General features: G+C 42.0%; 1 protein-coding gene across 12 annotated transcripts in view; it reads left to right on the top strand.

Moving 5' to 3' along the window:
- The window catches only part of TSNARE1 (t-SNARE domain containing 1), a 693,119-nt gene that overhangs the window by 393,117 nt on the left and 280,263 nt on the right, over nucleotides 1–19,739 (top strand). For 10 of the 12 annotated variants that reach the window (XM_078851414.1, XM_073329991.2, XM_073329994.2 and 7 more), the window contains one exon: nucleotides 17,863–18,030. In XM_078851414.1, the coding sequence (XP_078707540.1) occupies nucleotides 17,863–18,030 (168 nt within the window). The remainder of the gene's footprint in view (nucleotides 1–17,862; nucleotides 18,031–19,739) is intronic. The other 2 variants (XM_073329996.2, XM_073329995.2) reach the window with 1 other exon arrangement.

Here is a 19,739-nt window from a genome sequence, read left to right on the forward strand (position 1 = left end):
TAAGAGAGCTATTTACAGGGTAAAGCGGGCAAACATACACACCAATGAGTTACCATCTAAATCCTAAGAGTACAGAGTTGTAGTGAGCTGTCAATTCAAAGTGTTTTTCAGGGCAGACCCAGGAGGCAGTCCCTGGGGTTATCTGGCTTCAGTTTAGAGTCTGTGACCCTTTAGATTTCAGACAGCCAAAAAGATGGAAACTTTTCCTGTGACTTTATTTTATGTCCTTCATTCAGCTTCCAATCCCACAGGATGAGCTTCCTTGCAGGTAGCATTTCCCAGGTGCAGTAGGGACATTAACCAATCCTTTGTATTGCGATGGCCCTTGATGACACATCTGATTTTGATAGTCACTGTGGATGGGCAGGGGAACGATTCCTGGGCCTGATTTCACATGTTCAGAGCAAACATTTTCAAAGTTGTAAAGCAAAACATGCATATTTTCTTGCAACATGGAATACAGACATTGCAAATGAGATTAATATATGTAGCAACTTCCAAGCATTTCATAGAGTCTAAATGCATTCGTATAAAACTAATACCTATTTTGAATACAACTCACATACAGGGGAACTGGTCTGGACTCCAGCTATAAATGCGTCAGTTCTTAGCTAATCCCTGCAGCCTGGGCAAGAGCCGGCATTTGGCCTGCTGGCATCACAACACCTAACAGCACACTGGGCCATTGGTTTATCACAACCTTGGAGGAATTACTTGGTTTACTGAGTCATGCACACCATGGAAGTGTCCCATCCAAGTACTGACTGAGTACAGCCAATTATTGAGAAATGTATGGATCTGGTCTATGTCTGCAGGCTAGTAAAACTAAGCTATGTTCAATCTGAGCAGCATCGGGGGGAAAACAAGGACTCTTGAGACAAATGGAAAAGAAAAATGCAACATAAATATAGGTTAAATACTCCATAGAAAAAGCTGTGGGCAAAATTCTGACACCTTTACTCACACTGAGTAACACCTTACTCCACAGGTAGTCCCATTGGATCTAATAGGACTTCACACAGAGTAAGGCACTATTCAGCATAAGTAAAGATGTCAAAATTTGGCCCAGTTTTAAGAGATCTTTCAAGGAGCACAGTTGAGCCCAGGAAATGTGCATGCAACATTTACTCTGTCCCCTCATGCATGTGTATTATGACACAGGGCAAAATTCTGTTCTGAATCACTAGTGTAACTTCAGAGAATCAATGCAGTTACTGTGTACCAGAGAGTCTTTAATTACCAGTACCCCTCTATAGTAAATAGGATTGGGTGTGTCTGCCAGGAGGTGTTGGCAAAAACCAATTTACTAGGGGTGTAAGAGACAAATGAACAACTGGTTCATTTGTCTGACTATAAATGGTATTGGACACTTAACTGCAGTAATTCTTATTCACAAATGGACACATTTTGTGTTGCATGCAAATGACAGTATTTGAAAGGGTTAAACTAAGGGCTGTATTTTGGGTTGGAAAGGACCACCACCTTGCTGCCCCAGACACATGTTAGAAATATATTTGGGATGTTGGGAATCCCATCTTCCTCAGTTCCACTGATCCATTAGGGTCAGGTGATGGTATCCCACACAATTGATTATTTTTGTGATTGTGAGGAGCTGACTGTTCATCTGAGATGGGGACCATGATCTATAAATTATAATAATCTGAAACTGGTAGTCAGATTACTCTTGGTTCTGCTTCTGGCTCACCATGTGTCTCTAGCAACTCCCTCTTATCTTCCCTCTCTGTCTCCCACTTCCCTTTCATCAGCATCTTCTGTCCTTCATTCACTCTTGTCAGGTCACAGTCCTCTCTTCTTCATCTGTTCTCTCTCTCATTGTCTCCCCACCTCCCTTCCTCTTTGCTTAGAACTTTTGGCAAAGATAAGATTCCAGAACAAAGAACAATTAAGTCAATTCTGTGACATATGTTTTCCTTTTGTAATACGTGATATGATCAGTTGCATTTCTGCCCATAACCATGCTATTAATGTTTAAATTGCTCCTATTGATATAATGATACCTATTGTGAAACTGACAATGTAAATATGCTTGAGGAACAGCTAGGAAAACAAGATAAGAATATCTCAATGCCCAGGGGAAGCACACAAGATGGAGACTAATAGAGAACATTATGCATTTTGCTCATCACCAATTTTTCAATAAAAGCAGATTTACAAACTGCAGCAGCTTTCAGCATATTAAGTGTGTAGCTCTGAAATGAATTGGGATTAGCAGGCAGCTTCGTCTAGTTACTCCTGGTCATGCTGGGTTCTGCAGCAATCAGCCCTTGATTGAAGCTTACCTTGACAAATTTTTCCCACAGATTGATTCTTGGTCTGGAGACCTTCGATGTTCTGTTCATGTCTGTACATTTCAAGAAAGGCCAATAGTCATAATATCTGGATGATTTTTAAATCAATATTAACAATCTTTTTATTTCACATATCAACAAGAATGTTTTAGGAATGTGTCAGGCAGATAGGTCACTGCTTTCAGGATCTTACCCACTAATGAACTGATCCCACAAGGTGCTAAGCGCCTCCTCAAAGGAGCTGAGCACCCAGTTTGGGTCACTTAGCACCTTGCAGAATAAAGCCCTATATAGAAGGATGGGATTAATCTTCATAACATACGAGCACAGCCTGTGGGGGGAAAGGGAGAGGAACCGGAAAGGTGGTGCGTGGGACCAGAATTGAAATAAGGACCTCTCTGTTTCGGCATTCAATACTCTTCCCTTGGCTGTCATGGGTGCCTTATCTAATTTAAATTGACCTTGCAGCTTCTTCCCATCTATTGTGTCATTTGAGCATTACAGTGTGGAGAAACAAAGACTTCTTGTCTGAGCAGTACAAATTCCATAATCTGTGTCTCTGCACAGTAGACTCTATTGCTTCCTCTCAGGATACAACATCAAGGATTTTACTTTCTATTTCCCCCCCCCCGCCCCGTTTGTTTCTAATGCTGTGTTTATTAGGAAAAATGATATCTGCTGTCAGAGAAAGAGATAATTCATGCAAGCAATCAGTGCTGGGTTAACCGGAGAATGAAAATGTCCTGGACTGTAGCAGAAACTCACATACTGAAAGTGTTCTCTTGGCTATCCATCAAACAATCAATTACTGTAGCCATTAGTCCCCTTTAACCACACATTATATCAATTTACCAGACGCGCCAATGTCCAGGTCATAACCCTTTAAAGATGAGCAAATACAGAAGGAATCTATTAACGTTTTGATGCCGCGTGGTCTTGAAAGGTAACAATATATAGCTTTGATCACTCCATGTCCTTCCGGTATCTTTAGCCTATTAGAGGCCCAATCCTTGAGGAATGCCGAATGCCCTCCAATGTCAGTGACTGCAGTAGGAATTGAGGGCCTTCAGCAGAAGGCACTCAGCACTTCTCAAGATGGAGCCCTGTCTCTGGTAGGGAGGAAGAGAAGGTCATTCAACTGAAAAAAATGAATAGAGAAAATCAGTTTGTTTTTTGTCATTGCCTTGGTAACGCTTACAAACAACTGCCCTCCTCCTGTAAATGCCCAAGAGAAGTGAATTTCCTTAAAAAAGGAAATGTGGGTGGGTGGTTAGTGCAGCATACTGGCAGTCGGTCCCAGCTTTGTCACTGCCTCCTTGGCCATGTCCACCATTCAATAAATTAGGCATGCTAGCCACCCTTGGGATCCACGAGCACACGCAACACAGCACTCAGCCACATGTGAAGTTCCTGTCAATTGTGCAAGCTGATTCTTCCGTTCGGTATAGCCGTGCTGCAAGCAAGTGTAACCATCTAACCACCATGTTATCCTCAGCTGTGCCAGTCTCCCCCGATGCAATGCCAGTATAGGTAGCAATTGGTACCAGAGTTGCAAATTCTCTTTCTGCTGCAATCCCAGAATGGTCCTGCTCTTCTCTTCCTCCCAAGCTGGTAGGATATAGGGCTGAGGAAGTATCTGCTAACCTCTGCTCTGCCCAGTTGCCTGTCCCTGAACCCACACCCTGTATAGCAGCATTGATGAACACGAAGGCAGTGTAGTCCCTGGTCCCCACAATGCATACGTGACTCCTCATGCCGAACAGAAACATTTACAGGAGACAAGAAAAATGTGAGCAGGTACAAATATACATTATACTATAGTCATTTTGCACCTGCCGTAGGGAGCTGTGCCAGGCATTATGGGATAAGTGCAGAAATGTATGTGCTCTTCAGTGTTTGCAGGGACCATTCTGTGTGGATGCAGTACCTTGTGCACTTGAAATAGGATTCCTAAGAGGGATGTTCTGAACCGATGCAAGCTGCAAGCATACATTTCTCTAATGTAGACACAGTTACTGTGTGACTTTGAGCAAGTAACTTCTCAGTGCCAGAATCTAATGCTTATCCACCTCAGAGGATATTGTGAGGCTTGAATGCCGTTCTAGGTTTGAAAGTGACTGTGTAAAAATGTCCTCTTTTTACAGAAGAGACCTGCCTCCTGTGTGTGTTCAGAGGTAGATCTGCCAGTTTTAGAGTAGCAGCCGTGTTAGTCTGTATTCGCAAAAAGAAAAGGAGTACTAGTGGCACCTTAGAGACTAACCAATTTATTTGAGCATAAGCTTTCATGAGCTACAGCTCACCTCATCGGATGCATGAAGCTCACGAAAGCTTATGCTCAAATAAATTGGTTAGTCTCTAAGGTGCCACTAGTCCTCCTTTTCTTTCTGCCAGTTTTAGTGACTAAAATGAGGTTTTAGTTCTGTGTATTCCTGCTAGCCATGCAGAGCCAATGCAGGCAGCTACAGGAAAGTGAGCAGGATTCTGTTCCATCTGGTGGATCATCAGTGAAATTGTTTGCCAAGTTTCAGTCAGTTACACAGGTGTAATTCCATTGTTAACACTGAAGTAGCTTAGGTCTGAGTCAGGTGGAACCTTTATTAGTAATAAGGATGTGTGAAATGGAAAGGACCCAAATTTGATTCTCTTTGAGACTAGCAGCCGGGGGAGGGAGGTGGGAATCAACTTTGTTTTAACTTGTAAATTGAGCCCATCTGCTAAGAAAATTATTGAGAGACAATAAGCATGTAACCACCAGCTGCAGTATTTGCAGTGGTTTTTCAGAATACACTTTAGCATTTGCAAAATCATTGGATTTTTTTGGATGAAAGTGCTAATACAAAGTATAGAAACTGTTATAAGCTACAGAGCACGTGATCACCCCGGGTTATTACTTATAGTCCTGGTCTTGACTGTTCAGGAAAGATATTTTTAAAAAAATGAATACAAATAAGGACAGCAGAAATTACACAGGGGCTGGAATATAACACATCAGATGAGAAAATGAAGAAGCTAAATGTATGTAGTCTAGGAAAGAAGACCCAGAAGAGACATGATTACAATCTATAAATATCTTCAAGGTGACAATATACATGAAGAATAGGTAATTTATTTACAATGTTAGATGATCTGATGCTAGGGCTGATGGCCTGAAGCTAAAGAAGGAAACATTTAGGGTAAGTATTGAGGGGAGAAAGTTCTTACATTAAGAACAATTGGAATAGGCTTGCTGAGAGGTGGTCCAGACACTATAACTGCAGAAATTCAGCAATATAAATAAGACAACACAAGGAATATGAATAGTATGTGAGCCTATAAAAAGGCAATGAAGTCATGATCCCAAGGCTATCTGTGGACCATCTATCTACAATACAGTTAGGTAAGCTAGTATCCCAATGTTCTCTGGAGAATGAACACATGTTGAACACTTATGCTGTGGTGATAAGCTCCTGAGGGGCTGAACAGAAAATTTTTCAGGATTTTTTCTTTCTTTCTATCTTCACAATTTATTATGCTGAAAATATTTTGATAGTTTTTCAAGCTAGTAAAAACCATCGGATGTTTGCTTGCTAATCACATATTATGGGTCTGCTGGGCTGAACAGTTTAGTTAATGAAAGGTCACCATCTTGATCTCTATATAACACAAATACAATACGGAATATTCCAGGAAAATAAATCAGTCTGTAGCGTTCCCATGTACCCACTTCCTACTTCTTGCCACCATTTGAAAAATTAAGTTAACAACTTTTTGCCCTATAAAGAACTTACATGGAATAAATTAGCTAAGAAGCAAAATGCTTTCCACTTAATTCTCCATGGCAAACAGTCTTGGATATGCTGTTTTATTCAGTTGAATAATATTTGTGCTTCCCATTGTTATTTCACTTTGCATTCATTTTGATTGCAAATATACATATGTGACAGAATTTGCCTATAATCTTCAGCTCCTCTTTCTTGAAATCTCCAGTGTATCAGTAATAACTATATTGTTGTTGTTAATGGAAATGAGGTTTATATATGTTTTCTTTCTTTTGTTGTTGTTTTTGTTTTGTTAAACTTTGTTGATCTTGTACTGAGAGTTGCCACCCACCTTGTTTGTCTGGATGCAAATCCACACTGTTGTCATGTGTGACCCTGTGCATGTCTCTAGTGCAGCATCATGCTGCACACAAACATCATGCCACAATCACAATAAATGTTTATTAGCTCTCCCTAGAGGGCAGATTATTCAGGTTCATTTTGGCCCTTTTCTACCTTTCTTTGAAACATGCTTTGCAGACCTCTGAAGGAGGTCAAAGTCTATACTAGATAAACTGTTGGACTATTCCAATCTGGCAATGTGACACTAAGAACATCCCAATGCCAGAGGGCAAGGGGGCTCACTGGCTATTGGGTAATGAGTTTCATCTTGTCTGATCAGTCCAATGTACCCCAATTCATTATTGTTATAATCTGTATCTAAAAGGTGTCATAATATGTCATTGGAAGGTTCATAGCTCACTAATCATTAATATTCTTGACTGATGTATGTGCACGGTATGTGTTAAGAGTTATGGATTTATTGCTGGAATTATGACTGAAATGTGTTTAAACCAGGCAGGTCAGGGGGGAGTTGGTAAACAGGTCTGACCAGGTCTGGAATAGAAATGAAGCAGGATTGACCAGAGACAATGAGATTGCAATGTTCATGTGTGGTAAACAAAACCATCAACGCTCACAAGGTGGTTGGGTGTCAGCATGTCTGGACCAACCTGATCATCAGGCAAAGACCATACATTGGCATGCCAGATAAACAAAGCTACCAAACTAACAAGTCGGGGAAGAGACAGCATGGCTAACCCTTAGCAGGAAGAGGAATTTTATTTGAGCTCTAAAGAGAGGCGGGGTCTGAGCCTCAAATGATCAGCAATTGAATCACTTTGCTGTATTACTGTATTATAGAAGTGTATTGTGCTAGATCTTTTGTGAATGCCTGCAACAGACTGGTTATTAATATCATTTTAAAATGCATCTATTACCACTATAGGAAGGATTAAGAATACTCATTGATACTATGCCTAAATAGTGTGGGCAAATGAAGGAAGAAACAGTTCCTACCCTGACAGGTGGGAATGTCACAGCTATTTATCTGTCTCCAATGAAATTAAGCAAGGTGTGACCAAAAACAATGGAAGCCCCATTTGCATAGAAATTAGCAGGTGGATGGGAAGGCCACAGGAAGGGAAGAACAGCATGAGGTGATCCTGCCTCTCGTAACAAAGAATTTTGGGAGACATAAGCGAAAGCCATTTCAGGCCTCCATCCCTGGGCAGATGAAAGAGGGGAGAGTTCTTGCAAGTTGAGAAAGAAGGGTCCTTCAGTCCGGGGGGAAGGGGGGGCTAGAGTCTCTGGGAACTGGACTATAGAATGAGGGGAAGAGATCTCCTATGATCTCTTTCACCTGGGAGACAAAGGATGTTCTTCCACTGGAGAGGTCCTTGCCAAAGGGGTGGTTAGCCCTTTTGAGTTATCTTGCTGGAAGCATGCAGTAAGGATTTTACCTTGAACCCGAACAGTAGTGTGTTAAATTAAGTCTTAGCCATTAGAAACCCTATTTTTGTTTTGTACTTGTAATTCTTTGTAGCTTCATGCCTTATACTTGAACCCACTTAATCCCTGCTCCTTTGTTAATGGAATTGTTTATTTTTATTATAAACTGCCTCAGTGCTGTGTTTAACTTGCCGTGAATATTACCTCCAGTTAAAGTAATAAACTGTTGTATATGGTGACTCTTTACAGCAGCAATGTACCTTATTATTTCTCTGGGTGATCCAGGAGAGGGCTGGACACTTCAGGGCAGGCGTTGTAGGGTGCTTTGAGCAGGGGGTTGGACTAGATGACCTCCTGAGGTCCCTTCCAACCCTGATATTTTATGATTCTATACTTTAAGAATCCCAGTGCAGTTGAACAATACAGAGGCTGTGAAATGGGCAAGCTTTTTTCACATGTTAGCCTTGGTGCTCAACCCTTTACAATAGATTCTTATGTTGAAAATATTTAACTATAGAAAGTATAGAAACCATTCATATAACTATGTAAACTATGAAAACATACATCAAAGTTTGGGGCAGTGAAGCTATGGCAGCAGTCAGCAGAAAAAGTGTTAAAGGTCTTAATTCCCAAAGAGGCTTTTATATGTCCTCCTGAGGTCAAAGTTGTTCCTAAGGTGACTGAGAACTCTGACAATTTGAAAAAGCAGTTAATGGCTAATAGTTATGAATTCTTTCACTGTGCATCACAGAGAACGTAGCCCACCAATGCATTTGTTTGGTGCTGATATATAATGCCATGTGCGGACTCCATTTTGCATAAATACCGTGAGCATGCAGTAAATCTTGTCTTGGTCATTTGTTCCCTCTCTGAGATGGGAAAGGACTCACTTGGAAGAAGAGGACTTGTTTCCCTTTGCTTTCCCATCAGCTTCCTCCTGCTCTGTTTTAATCCCCCTTCATTCACTCTAAGGATAATATGATCAGCAGGGTTTTTGTGGCTGTGCTGAAGGTGAATCTCTCAAGGGCAGGGCATTTTCATTCAGGGACCTTTGTCTTTTGAACTTCCTTCCACTGGAAATCAGGCTGAGTTTGGTTCTTGCCCCCATCTGAAGCCAAAGAAAGATTTTCCTCTTCGCATTATAAAGGATGCTACCAAAGGAACTGGTGGCATTCTTCCTTTTTTTCATTTTCTTCTATAATCAGTGTCCAAACTAACTATCCGAAAGCATGACTGTCTAATGGGAGGTGCATAGAATGTGGTTCTTCTTAGATAACCATGATGCTCCTACTAATCCTTGTAATTGGTACCTAGATACAGAAATGATGGCTGTATGAGAAATTCAGAGAGGGAGCCTGTAAGTGGAGTGGTTTTCTGCCTGTTCTCAGGTTACAGAAGAGATGTACTGTACAGTTTTCAGCTGTGGCGTCTGGAAAACTTTGCCAGTGGGCAGAATGCTGTGGAGTTTAAGAATTATGAGGCTGTAATTCAGACAGCCAGGAAAGGGCAGAAGCAGTTTTTTAAAATGTGATGCTGTGCAATAAAAAATAACAGCCAACACACATTTATGCCAAACCTAGGAAACATTTGTCTGTGTTGTTTTGCATATATACAGATGCTGTCTGAAGCTGGTGACAGCAGAGTATCCGAGTTTGGGTGTGCATGGATGTTTGTGATCAAAACTTTGCTGGTTAAATGAAATGGATGATTTTAAAATTACTATGAGCTTGTGGAGAAGGGAATGTCTATGCCTCTGCTCATCATTATTATTCCACTTCACACACATTGCTGCAGGACCATCTGTTGGCACTGTAGATAAAAGCCCTCTAAAGGGAAAGAGAAGACTGGAAGTAGAAGCGGGCAAAGCTTTTTTCTTACAGAGCATGCCTAAGGATTTAGTGATAGTTACAGGTAGGTACAAATAAGCAGGTTATAGTTACAGTGAAAGGTTGTACTGAAGACTCAGCTCTCTCAATATCTGACACAGGTGTATGCCATCATTTCAGGGAGCCAACACATGTTGGTGTGAGGGTGAGTACAAGTAAGACTAATTATTCTTTGAGGGAGTTCTATCAGAAGAACTCTCCTTTTAGATTTAGGTTGACCTGGGTCACCCGGGGCTGCAAAGACACGCTATCTGTGAAGAGCCCTTTTGTTTCAGATTGCTGAGCCTCAAAATAGTGGTTTATTTCTCCTCCACCTGAGCTGTCACAGGCACATAATTTAACTCATCCAAGCTCAAAGTATAGTAAGCTCAGCTAGGGAACGGAAGAACCGTGTGAGGTCAAGATCTCGAGGGATGGAGAGGTAATAAGCTCTTGCAACAAGAGAGAAGAAAACAGTAGGGGAGATGAACTAGCTGCTCTTCTACCAAGTCTCTTCCAGTGCCAGCAGTTCCACGAGACTAATAAGCCTGTCTATAGGCTTCATGACCTCAGCGATTAGAAGGATGAAAAATGCTAAACACAAATATAGATGTGCTGAAATACGAACTGATATTACAAATACCTCCCACTATTTCACTGTCCCTATAGCTGCAAGTACTGGCATATAACAGAAAATCAGTAGAACTGATGGTTTATTTTTTGCTTGGCTTTGGTTCCATCTCATTCCAGTCGAAACTTGACCAAGTGTTGATAAGAAAAACAACAACCTTGGAAAGATCCTAGTTACAATAAATGTAAAGGCACTACAGACACAAATACAGACACACACACACACACTCTCTCTCTCTCTCTCACACACACACAGTTTATTCTCAGACTACGGTGGTATATCATAATCATATTTACATAGTTTAAAAAGTTGGAGTGATTTCTGTAATTGTGCTTGTTGAAGCTGCAAGTGCTATGGATAGAAGATATATTATTTAAAGCAGCTGTAGTTTAGGAGCTGAAATTAATGTCTCTAACAGTGTCTAATAAAGTTCATGCTGAGTGGGAGAGAAGGGCATGGAATGGACACATTCTGATTGGATTTTTCCCCCCCATTGACATGGTAAAGTACCTCTCATACGATAACGGAGCTCTGGTTACCAATCACTGCTACTCTCTTCTGTGTGAAAGATAATGCAAAGTTGTAATATCACTATTTCACTTCTCTAAAAGATTTAGAAGTCCCAGGCCACTTGTTTTGCAGCTGCCGGAGGCTTTTCTACCTGTAATTGCTTTGGGCTTCTGCTTGACGAGATACATCTATAAATCTTTCTGAGTTTGCAAGGTTAGTTGTTTTGGAAGGATGGTTTGAGAAAGATTATCTAATCTAATTTGTGTCTTTTTAATGTAGCTATATATTGCAGCTGGGAAGACAGAGCTGGCTATTCCACATCATTTTTGTTCATGCCAACATATGTACTAAAAATTCACCAGTAACATTCCAACATTGTAACTAATGGTATTGCAAGCGATGGTCTTTTGGGCCAGTGCTGTAAAGCATTTTAGTGTTCTTTAATGGAGGCATTCTGGCCTCATTATTCCAAGTATAATTAAATGTTAATCTTCATGCATGCTACTGAGAGTGGGATTATCCTCATGAAGGTTAGTCCGTCTCTTTAGATGTATACGCGTACTGTAAAGTAAGAGATACACATCTCTACATTGCTGTGTTTGCAGTTTGTGCAAATGCTACAGCCAAAAAGTTCCCTAGATGAGATGTGATACCTTACATGAAGAAAGGTAGGTGTGTGGGTGATTCCTTATTGTGGTCGTATTCCTGCTAGGGGTACAGGAAATCCTGAGGAGTAAAGGAGGGAGAGCACCCCAGTTTGTTTTATAATATGGTGTGCGCAAAGTTCCTACTGCATTACAGATTTACGTGATTGTGAATGGTTGTCATGGACCTGCTTGCCATTTGTAGTATTCAGTTTGATTACGTGAGCCAAATTCTCCTCTCTGTTACATGGATATAAATCCCGAGTGATTCTGTTGAAATCTGGCAAGTACAGCGTGCCCAACAAGGCTAGGTATTGTTATTATTACATACAGGACCATCCTTAGGATTTATGGGACCCTATGTAGTATTATTAAACCAGTGCCCCTATGCCCGATGGCAGCCCGGGCTCGCACGTGTATTTTAAATAAGGGTGATCTTTTGAAGGATTTATTTTAAAAAAACCTATATCTGAAGATCCAAACATTTAAGGCTAAAGATGAATACTCAGATTGTGCATCTAAAAATGTTTGCAAAATTTTTTAGAGTTGTTATTTTATAATCTTCAGCAACACACTAATGAAATATTTTTACAGCAAATTTTAAGTGAAGGTCCTGTAGACGAACATGTTCCGAGTAAATATTACAGTCCTGCACACCAGGTGTTGTCAGTAAATTCAGAAACTGACAGTAAGTAGTGGGGGTTGGCAAGTGCTTGTTAAATGGCTTCATTACCATGTGAGGTTTCAGAGTAGCAGCCGTGTTAGTCTGTATTCGCAAAAAGAACAGGAGAACTTGTGGCACCTTAGAGACTAACCAATTTATTTGAGCATAAGCTTTCGTGAGCTACAGCTAATTAACTTAGGCTTGAATAGAGACTGGGAGTGGTTGAGTCATTATACAAAGTAAAACTATTTCCCCTTGTTTATTCCTCCCCCCCACACACACACACCCACTGTTCCTCAGATGTACTTGTTAACTCCTGGAAATGTGCTGGAAATGGCCCACCTTGATTATCACTTCAAAAGGTTTTCTCTCCCCCCACCCCACTCTCCTGCTGGTAATAGCTCATCTTAAGTGATCACTCTCCTTACAATGTGTATGATAAACACCCATTTTTTCATGGTCTGTGTGTATATAAATCCCCTCACTGTATTTTCCACTGAATGCATCGGATGAAGTGAGCTGTAGCTCATGAAAGCTTATGCTCAAATAAATTGGTTAGTCTCTAAGGTGCCACAAGTCCTCCTTTTCTTTTTGCGAATACAGACTAACATGTCTGCTACTCTGAAACCTGATTATGACGGCAGCTTTAATTATATAAAGTGTGTGTGTGGATGGTGAAGAAGTTGTGGAAATGTTACCTGTGTTTCCCCTGGTCTTCCAGAATTAGGTTGCCATCCAATTGTAAGACCTGCTTCCCACAAGTTCTGAGGACACTGACAGCTTTGTCATAACCATTAATAAAACAAATAAATAATAAAATAATAAAAACAAGTAATAAAACAAAGGTAAGCAAGTGACAGAGTTTTGCATGCAAGACCTCTTAATAGCATCTCCGTCTATTCTCCCACCTATTCAAAAAAGAAAGCTGTGAAAGACAGCAGCCAAGAGTTGAGATCATGTGGACAAGGGAGCCGTGATATTTCAAGGATCCCTTATTCTGGAGACAGCCAATGGAGAAGACTGTGTTCACCACTGACATAATGGAATATGATAAACTGAATTCACATTAAGCCTAGTTAGGGTTGAAAAGTCAGCAAAATATCAGCATGCTATAATTTTATTAAGATGATGTTGAAGTAAAAAGAAAACGGTACAGAGTTTAAGCATAGAAGTTTCTGGTTCTTAGGGAATAAGGTGCAGATTATTAAGGGGTGCAAACACACGTGTGTTAGCTTCATCCTGTGCCTCAGCACTTCCGAGCCTTTCCGTCTGGTACCTGTCACACTGTTTTGTCTGTTTCTTTTAATTTCCAGTAGGAGCATAACTTCTATTGAGCGTCAGTAATAGTGTCTTGAAAGTTAGATGTGTAAACAAGAGCTATAGTTCTGAGTCACGGACAGAGCAACTGTTCTTTGTATGGGACATTCTCTGGTCCTCTAAAGATATGCTGTGCAGGATCTCTGGTGTACAGTAGATATGGGAGCTATAAGGTTGTGCTTTTGGGCAGAAAAAGAGAGGGCATATAGTGTTAGGTGGCTTAACTTTTCATTTCCGCGCTTTGATGATTTGTTGTTTTTGTCACGTGTCTCGTGTGTGGCAACTTGAACCATTTCACAATTGAGTTTTTGTGTATTAGTTTCCCGCATGTTTTTTTTCCCCATTAAAGTGTTTAAGCAGCCGAATGGGGGTGGAACTCCGTGGAGGTAATTTCTGGATCTGTGTCACAGAAGCGCAGCCATAGGTGCTGCCACAGCCCGTGGCTTGAAGTGGTTTCCATCGTATACAGGGTTTACCGTTTGGGTCAATGGCTCTCAGCCCCCCAAGTGCAGTTGCGGAAGTGAAGATTTTTATCTGCTAGAGAAGTACAGCTGCTGACAGATTTTATATCCAGCCGGACAGATACAACTTTTTCTATCAAGAACTGCACATAAACCCTTATTTGTAGGATAAAATCTGATAAAACTATAGCTGCAGGCAGAAGAGATTTTATCCTACAGAGAAGATTTTATCCAACGGAGATAATGTGCCTTGGCTACTGTTTGTTCATTAGTTGTCACATATGTTGAATAAGAACAAAAAATGACCCTTAGTCCTAAAATAATTGTTTTCAAAAACTATCCAGCACATCGCACATACTGAACTTTTTCACCTCTTTACCAATACCTTTGCAGATACAGTGTTTGTTTTAAAGATACACACTGGCAGAAGACTGCCACAGGCAAACTTCAAGAACGGATCAACTTCGAGCACTTCCTATTAAAAAATTATAAAAAGAATCTAAACAACAATTGCATAGAAAATTCAGATAGCATAGAATCTAGCACCATTTCATACTGAAAAGCTACATATGTATAGAGGAAACCAAGAAATTATGCCTCATTTTAAACCCATCTCAGATTGCAACTTTAACTATGGAAGATCAGCGAGTGTCTCTGTTATAACTTTGTTGATTATAAGTGTAACATTTTCAAATACAGTAACAAAAAAATTCAAAATGTAAAGGAAATACAAGAAAAAAACAATTAAAATACAATTTACAATCCAAAATATTAAATCGAATTAGATTTCTTTACACATTTAAATCCAAGTCTTTGTTAGCTGAGAGTTTCCATTTGGTGCTGCTTGAAAACAAGGGGTTTGTTCATTCAACCCATTGTATGAGGGCCACATACTACATCAAAATAATCAGCAAAAAATGGATCACAGTAGCCAACCATAATGACTCTATGGAGTGAACACAACTCCATTTTTATGTCTTGCAGGAAATTATAGCCAGCACACATCCTATTCTTTCTTTAATACAGGATCACTCATTCATGTGGCTTCTTTGCAAGATGTCCAGGAGACAGATTCACAGAGCTGTCTTCAGTGACTCTGAAGTTAACTCATGTCACCAGTCTGTTTAATAGGAAGAACATGAGTATATTGTGCTTGGACCATAATCTATTTAAACACATCAGTGCCCATGCTTTTTAAGGAGATATTGGAGCCATATCTGTTGTTGTGGTAGAGGTGGATTATTGTGGATTTACTTATTTACTTATATTGCAATACAGCACCCAGAGGCACCAGTCAAGACTGCAGCCCCATTGTACTGCAAAACTGCATAGGACGACATGGACCCTGTCTCAAAGAGTGTTAACTCTAATTTAAGACCAGACACAAAAATGAGTGCGTGTAACAAATAGGGAGTAGAGGAAGATAGAACAAGAGTAACAATGAGAGGAACACATGGTTACATAGAGTAGCTATGTGCATAGTTTGATGGTGCCAAGTCATCTGATGTATGTTTGTTGGGGTGGTAGCTTTCCCCCTGATCCTGTACAGCCACTTCTGGAAAACACCAAACAAATTTGATGAAGGCGGTATGAATTGTGTTTGGATAGCCCTGTGAAAATGTGACCGTGATGACTGTGTGTGCAACTCCCATTAACCTTAATACGTGAGACGTTGCTGAGTTGAGAAGAGACCTTCATAGCTACAAGAGTTGCATTAGGGTACTCCAGGGTATTTCATTGGTCGATTAATACGTACCTCAGGTCGTGTAGGCAGTCTGCCATATGCTTTCAACTGTCTGACACTTCTATTAGTGGACCAATAATACACCCCCTGGAATGTCTTAATGCTATTAAAATGTGGCTTGGTAATTTTAAATGCATTTGTAAACCTCATTTTTGTGATGAGTTTCCTTTTATAACATATCCTTCCACTCCAGAAAATAGCTCTTAGGGAAGGAGAGGAAGAAATAATGGAAAATACTGATGGCAAGAATCTCCTTCTCTATTTATAATTTTGGGGAACATTGTTTTTGAATGTTTCCCCCCCTTTTTATGCATACAGATTGATTTCCCCAGTCACGATTTTCAAAAATGGGTGCCTAAAGTTAGATTCCTAAGTCCATATTTATGCACCTAAATAAGTGGTCCAATTTCCAAATGCCCTGAACATCCAGCAGGTCCAACTGAAGTCAGAGAGCCAGATGCACAGCATTTCAGAAAATCCAACACATATTAGATGATGAAATAGGACCTTAAGAGTTTGAGTTTAGGCACCCATTTTGAAAGTCTTGGGCCCTGTATTCCCATCTCTTTGTTCACCCTTCACACTTCCTCCAAAAAGCACAGATAATTTTACAGGTACTGTTTCGCTCTTCAGGCACATACCCCATGGCTGGGGTCATCATCCCTTTCAAGGTGACCAGACTGCTTTCTTAATGCAGTTTTGAAGACCCAATTTTGCAGGGTGTTGTGAACCTCAAGTGAGCTGCTGAGAGTTCTTGATTCTCATTCATTCAATGTAAATTGAGGGCAATTGGCAACATTCAGAACCAGGACCATTGCAAAGTAGCAAAGTATTTCCTTCCCAAACCCAACCCCTGAGAGACACTTGTGGCTGAGGTAGCAATCACCATGTCTTCCTCCAATTTCATAATGTTGCAAGCAGCTGGACTGCCATTTAATTTAACTTTTGATAAGCGAAACTGGGAGCAATGCCAGTTCGATGGCGCTACTTACGTGTTTAATGTTATACCATGCGGAGCCTTAAATGCTTCCTAAAAACGAACACCTGCTGTGTGAGCCGCCAGTGAGTTAATTCAAAAAGCAAACCAAAATGGAACCATGGGTTGCCCATAGTGATAACTGTATTATCGTATTGCTGTTGCAGCTCTCCTTCCTACTCACGTCAGGCACACGGTTCGTCACTCTCTGATAACTCGTGTACTGTAAATTAGATCATAAAGTCTTCAGGGTAGGGAATTTGCGTATGCTCTGGTAAAGTGTTGAATACACTGTAGGGTATCGTAGACTTAATAAGTAATAACAGTGGGACTAATGTGCTTAAACTTAAATGTGTGCATAAGTGCTTTGCTGGATCAGGGCCTGTATGTTGAGATATATATGATATGACATATGATGAGAGAGATGATGTGGTGAAGGCATTGGCCTGGGTCTCAGGAGATCTCAGTTCAATTCCGAGCTCTACCAACACTTCCGTGTTACCTTGGGCATGTCATTTGACCTCTTCAGTTCCCCATTTATAGAACAGGGATAATTCTTCCCTTCTCCTGCCCATCATCTGTCTCAGCGGTTCTCAAAATGTGGCCTATGGTCCACATGCAGCCCAATTAGCGTACAGCTGCAGCCCAGCTCTGTGCTAAAAAAATATTCAAAATTTGCCACTCTGGTCTGGCAGGGGGCAGGGCTGGCTGAGGGGGAGACAGCGTCTTGCAGCCTGCACCAGCGTTCCTGCCAGCAGGAGGCTGGTGAGTGCCGCAGTGGGACACGGGGTGGTAGAGTGGGTCTTTGGGTAGGTTTGGTGGGGGGCTCTGGAAACCAGGGGGTTTGCCCCATTTTTTAGGTGGGGCTCCACTCCTGGCCCCTCTTCTCAGGTCCTGGCTGCCAACCCTGCTGGGTGCTCCGCTCCTGGCTCAGTGCTCAGGGTCCTGGCCGCTGCCCAGCCCCACGCAGCCGTATTTGGGGTATGGCTGCCTGGCCCACACCCAGGGCTCCACTCCTGGCCCCACTCTGGGGACTGTGGGCAGTTTTATGATGCGGGGGCACTGTGGTTCTCAGCCTACAGCCCTTAAAACACATTCCAAAGGCACTATATCTGGTACATAGAGCTTTGTTTTGCATAATCTGCCTGGTAGGTAAAAGCAGCAACCATGCTGTTAAATCTAACCCTGCCTTACATCCTTTCTCCCATCTCAGCAGAGTCCCAAGACCCCCTTCTCCGACCTGGCTGATGATGAGAAGATTTTTAATGGAGGAGATGGCATGTGGCAGAACCAGAGTCAGGATCAAGCCCTGCTCTCGGAAATCACAGAAGAGGACCTGGAGGCAATCCGTCTGCGGGAAGAAGCCATTCAGCAGATTGAGGTCAGTAGCCTTCACTACCAGCTGGCTTGGAAGTGGGAGTGGTCATTAGCTTAGCCACACGGTAGACACTCTGAAGAGAAGACGACGTTGGTTTTATATTCTTGGTGTTGTGACACCTCCATTAGGTTTTGGGAGCATTTTCAGGTGTGTATTACAGTGGGAACATGTAGAGCAAGGAAGAATTACAGTGCCGTATAGTCACTGGTGAAAGTTAAAGGAATTAGTGTTTAGGATTAAATGTTTAAGCATATAGTTTGTCTCATCGTCTATCACGCTGCAGAGTCTTTGGGCTCAGTGCTGCAGTGCTGGTTCAGGCAGAGCTCTCTTGTGATCAGTGATAGCTTTGTGTGCATACAGATCAGAGGATCAGACCCAGTGAGTGAGAGACATGGAACAGATGCAGTTTACTGGCATTCTTTCTGCTGTTGGCTGGTTGTCATACAGCTTATATACAGTAACTCCTCGCTTAACGTCGTACTTGCGTTCCTGAAAAATGCGACTTTAAGTGACACGACGTTACGCGAATCCAATTTCCCCATAAGAATTAATATAAATGGGGGGTTAGGTTCCAGGGCATTTTTTTTGCCAGACAAAAGACTATATATATAGTATAAGTTTTATATACAGTATACACAGTATAAGTTTGAAACAATTTAATACTGTACACAGCAATGATGATTGTGAAGCTTGGTGGAGGCGGTGGAGTCAGAGGGGGGGATATTTCCCAGGGAATGCCTTGCCGCTAAATGATGAACTAGCCCTCGACTCAGCCCTCAAAGGTTAACACGTTGTTAATGTAGCCTCACACTCTGCAAGGCAGCACACATGGAGGGAGGAGACACAATAGACGCATGGCAGTGGCTGCAAACATTCCCTGCAGAAACTGAACGTGATGATGAACCCATGCTATCCCACTGGAGCGCACCACTCCCGCCACTTTCCAAAGTGCAGGGGTGGGGGTGGTGTTGCACGTGTGTGTGAGATATCCAGTGAGTGTGTGTGTGAGAGAGAGAGAGAGACAGAGACAAAGTCACACACACGGTGTGTGTCTGACAGAGAGAGATAGACACACACCGTGTGTGAGAGAGAAGCGCATTGCCCCTTTAAGTATGCTGATCCTACTCTAAGTACACTGCCTTTGTAAGTAGATCAGCAAGTTGAGATAGCAGCTGCTGCCAGGAAACTCCCTCCATCCTGAGCCCTGTCCTATCCCCTCCTGCTCTGTGGAGATGGGGTACAGGAGCGGGGGGGGGAACAGGGAGAGGGGGACACCCCCAGACATCAGCACTCCTCTTCCCCCTCCCTCCACAGCAAGCAGGAGGCTCGGGGAGCAGCTCCAAGGCAGAGGGCAGGAGCAGCACACGGCAGTGGCGGGAGGGACAGCTGAACTGCCCGGAAATTGATAGTCTGCTGGGCGGGTGCCGCACAGGGAACTTAGGGGAGCGGGGAGCTGATGGGGGGGCTGCCGGCCCACCCTGGTTCCAAGCCCCCACCAGCCTGCTGCAACGGGCTGCTCTTCCTGCCAGCAGTAGACAAAGCAGGCAGCTGCCAAAGAACGTTATAAGGGAGCATTGCGCAACTTTAAACGAGCTTGTTCCCTAATTGATCAGCGACATAACAACAAAACCTCACTTAGCATCGTCCTAGTTAAGGTTGAGTTACTGTACCCAGATATGTTGTTGGATGCTAGGTTGAACAATCCACCTTAC

This window comes from Lepidochelys kempii, chromosome 2, assembly GCF_965140285.1.
Source record: "Lepidochelys kempii isolate rLepKem1 chromosome 2, rLepKem1.hap1, whole genome shotgun sequence".
Classification (NCBI taxonomy): Eukaryota; Metazoa; Chordata; order Testudines; family Cheloniidae; genus Lepidochelys; species Lepidochelys kempii.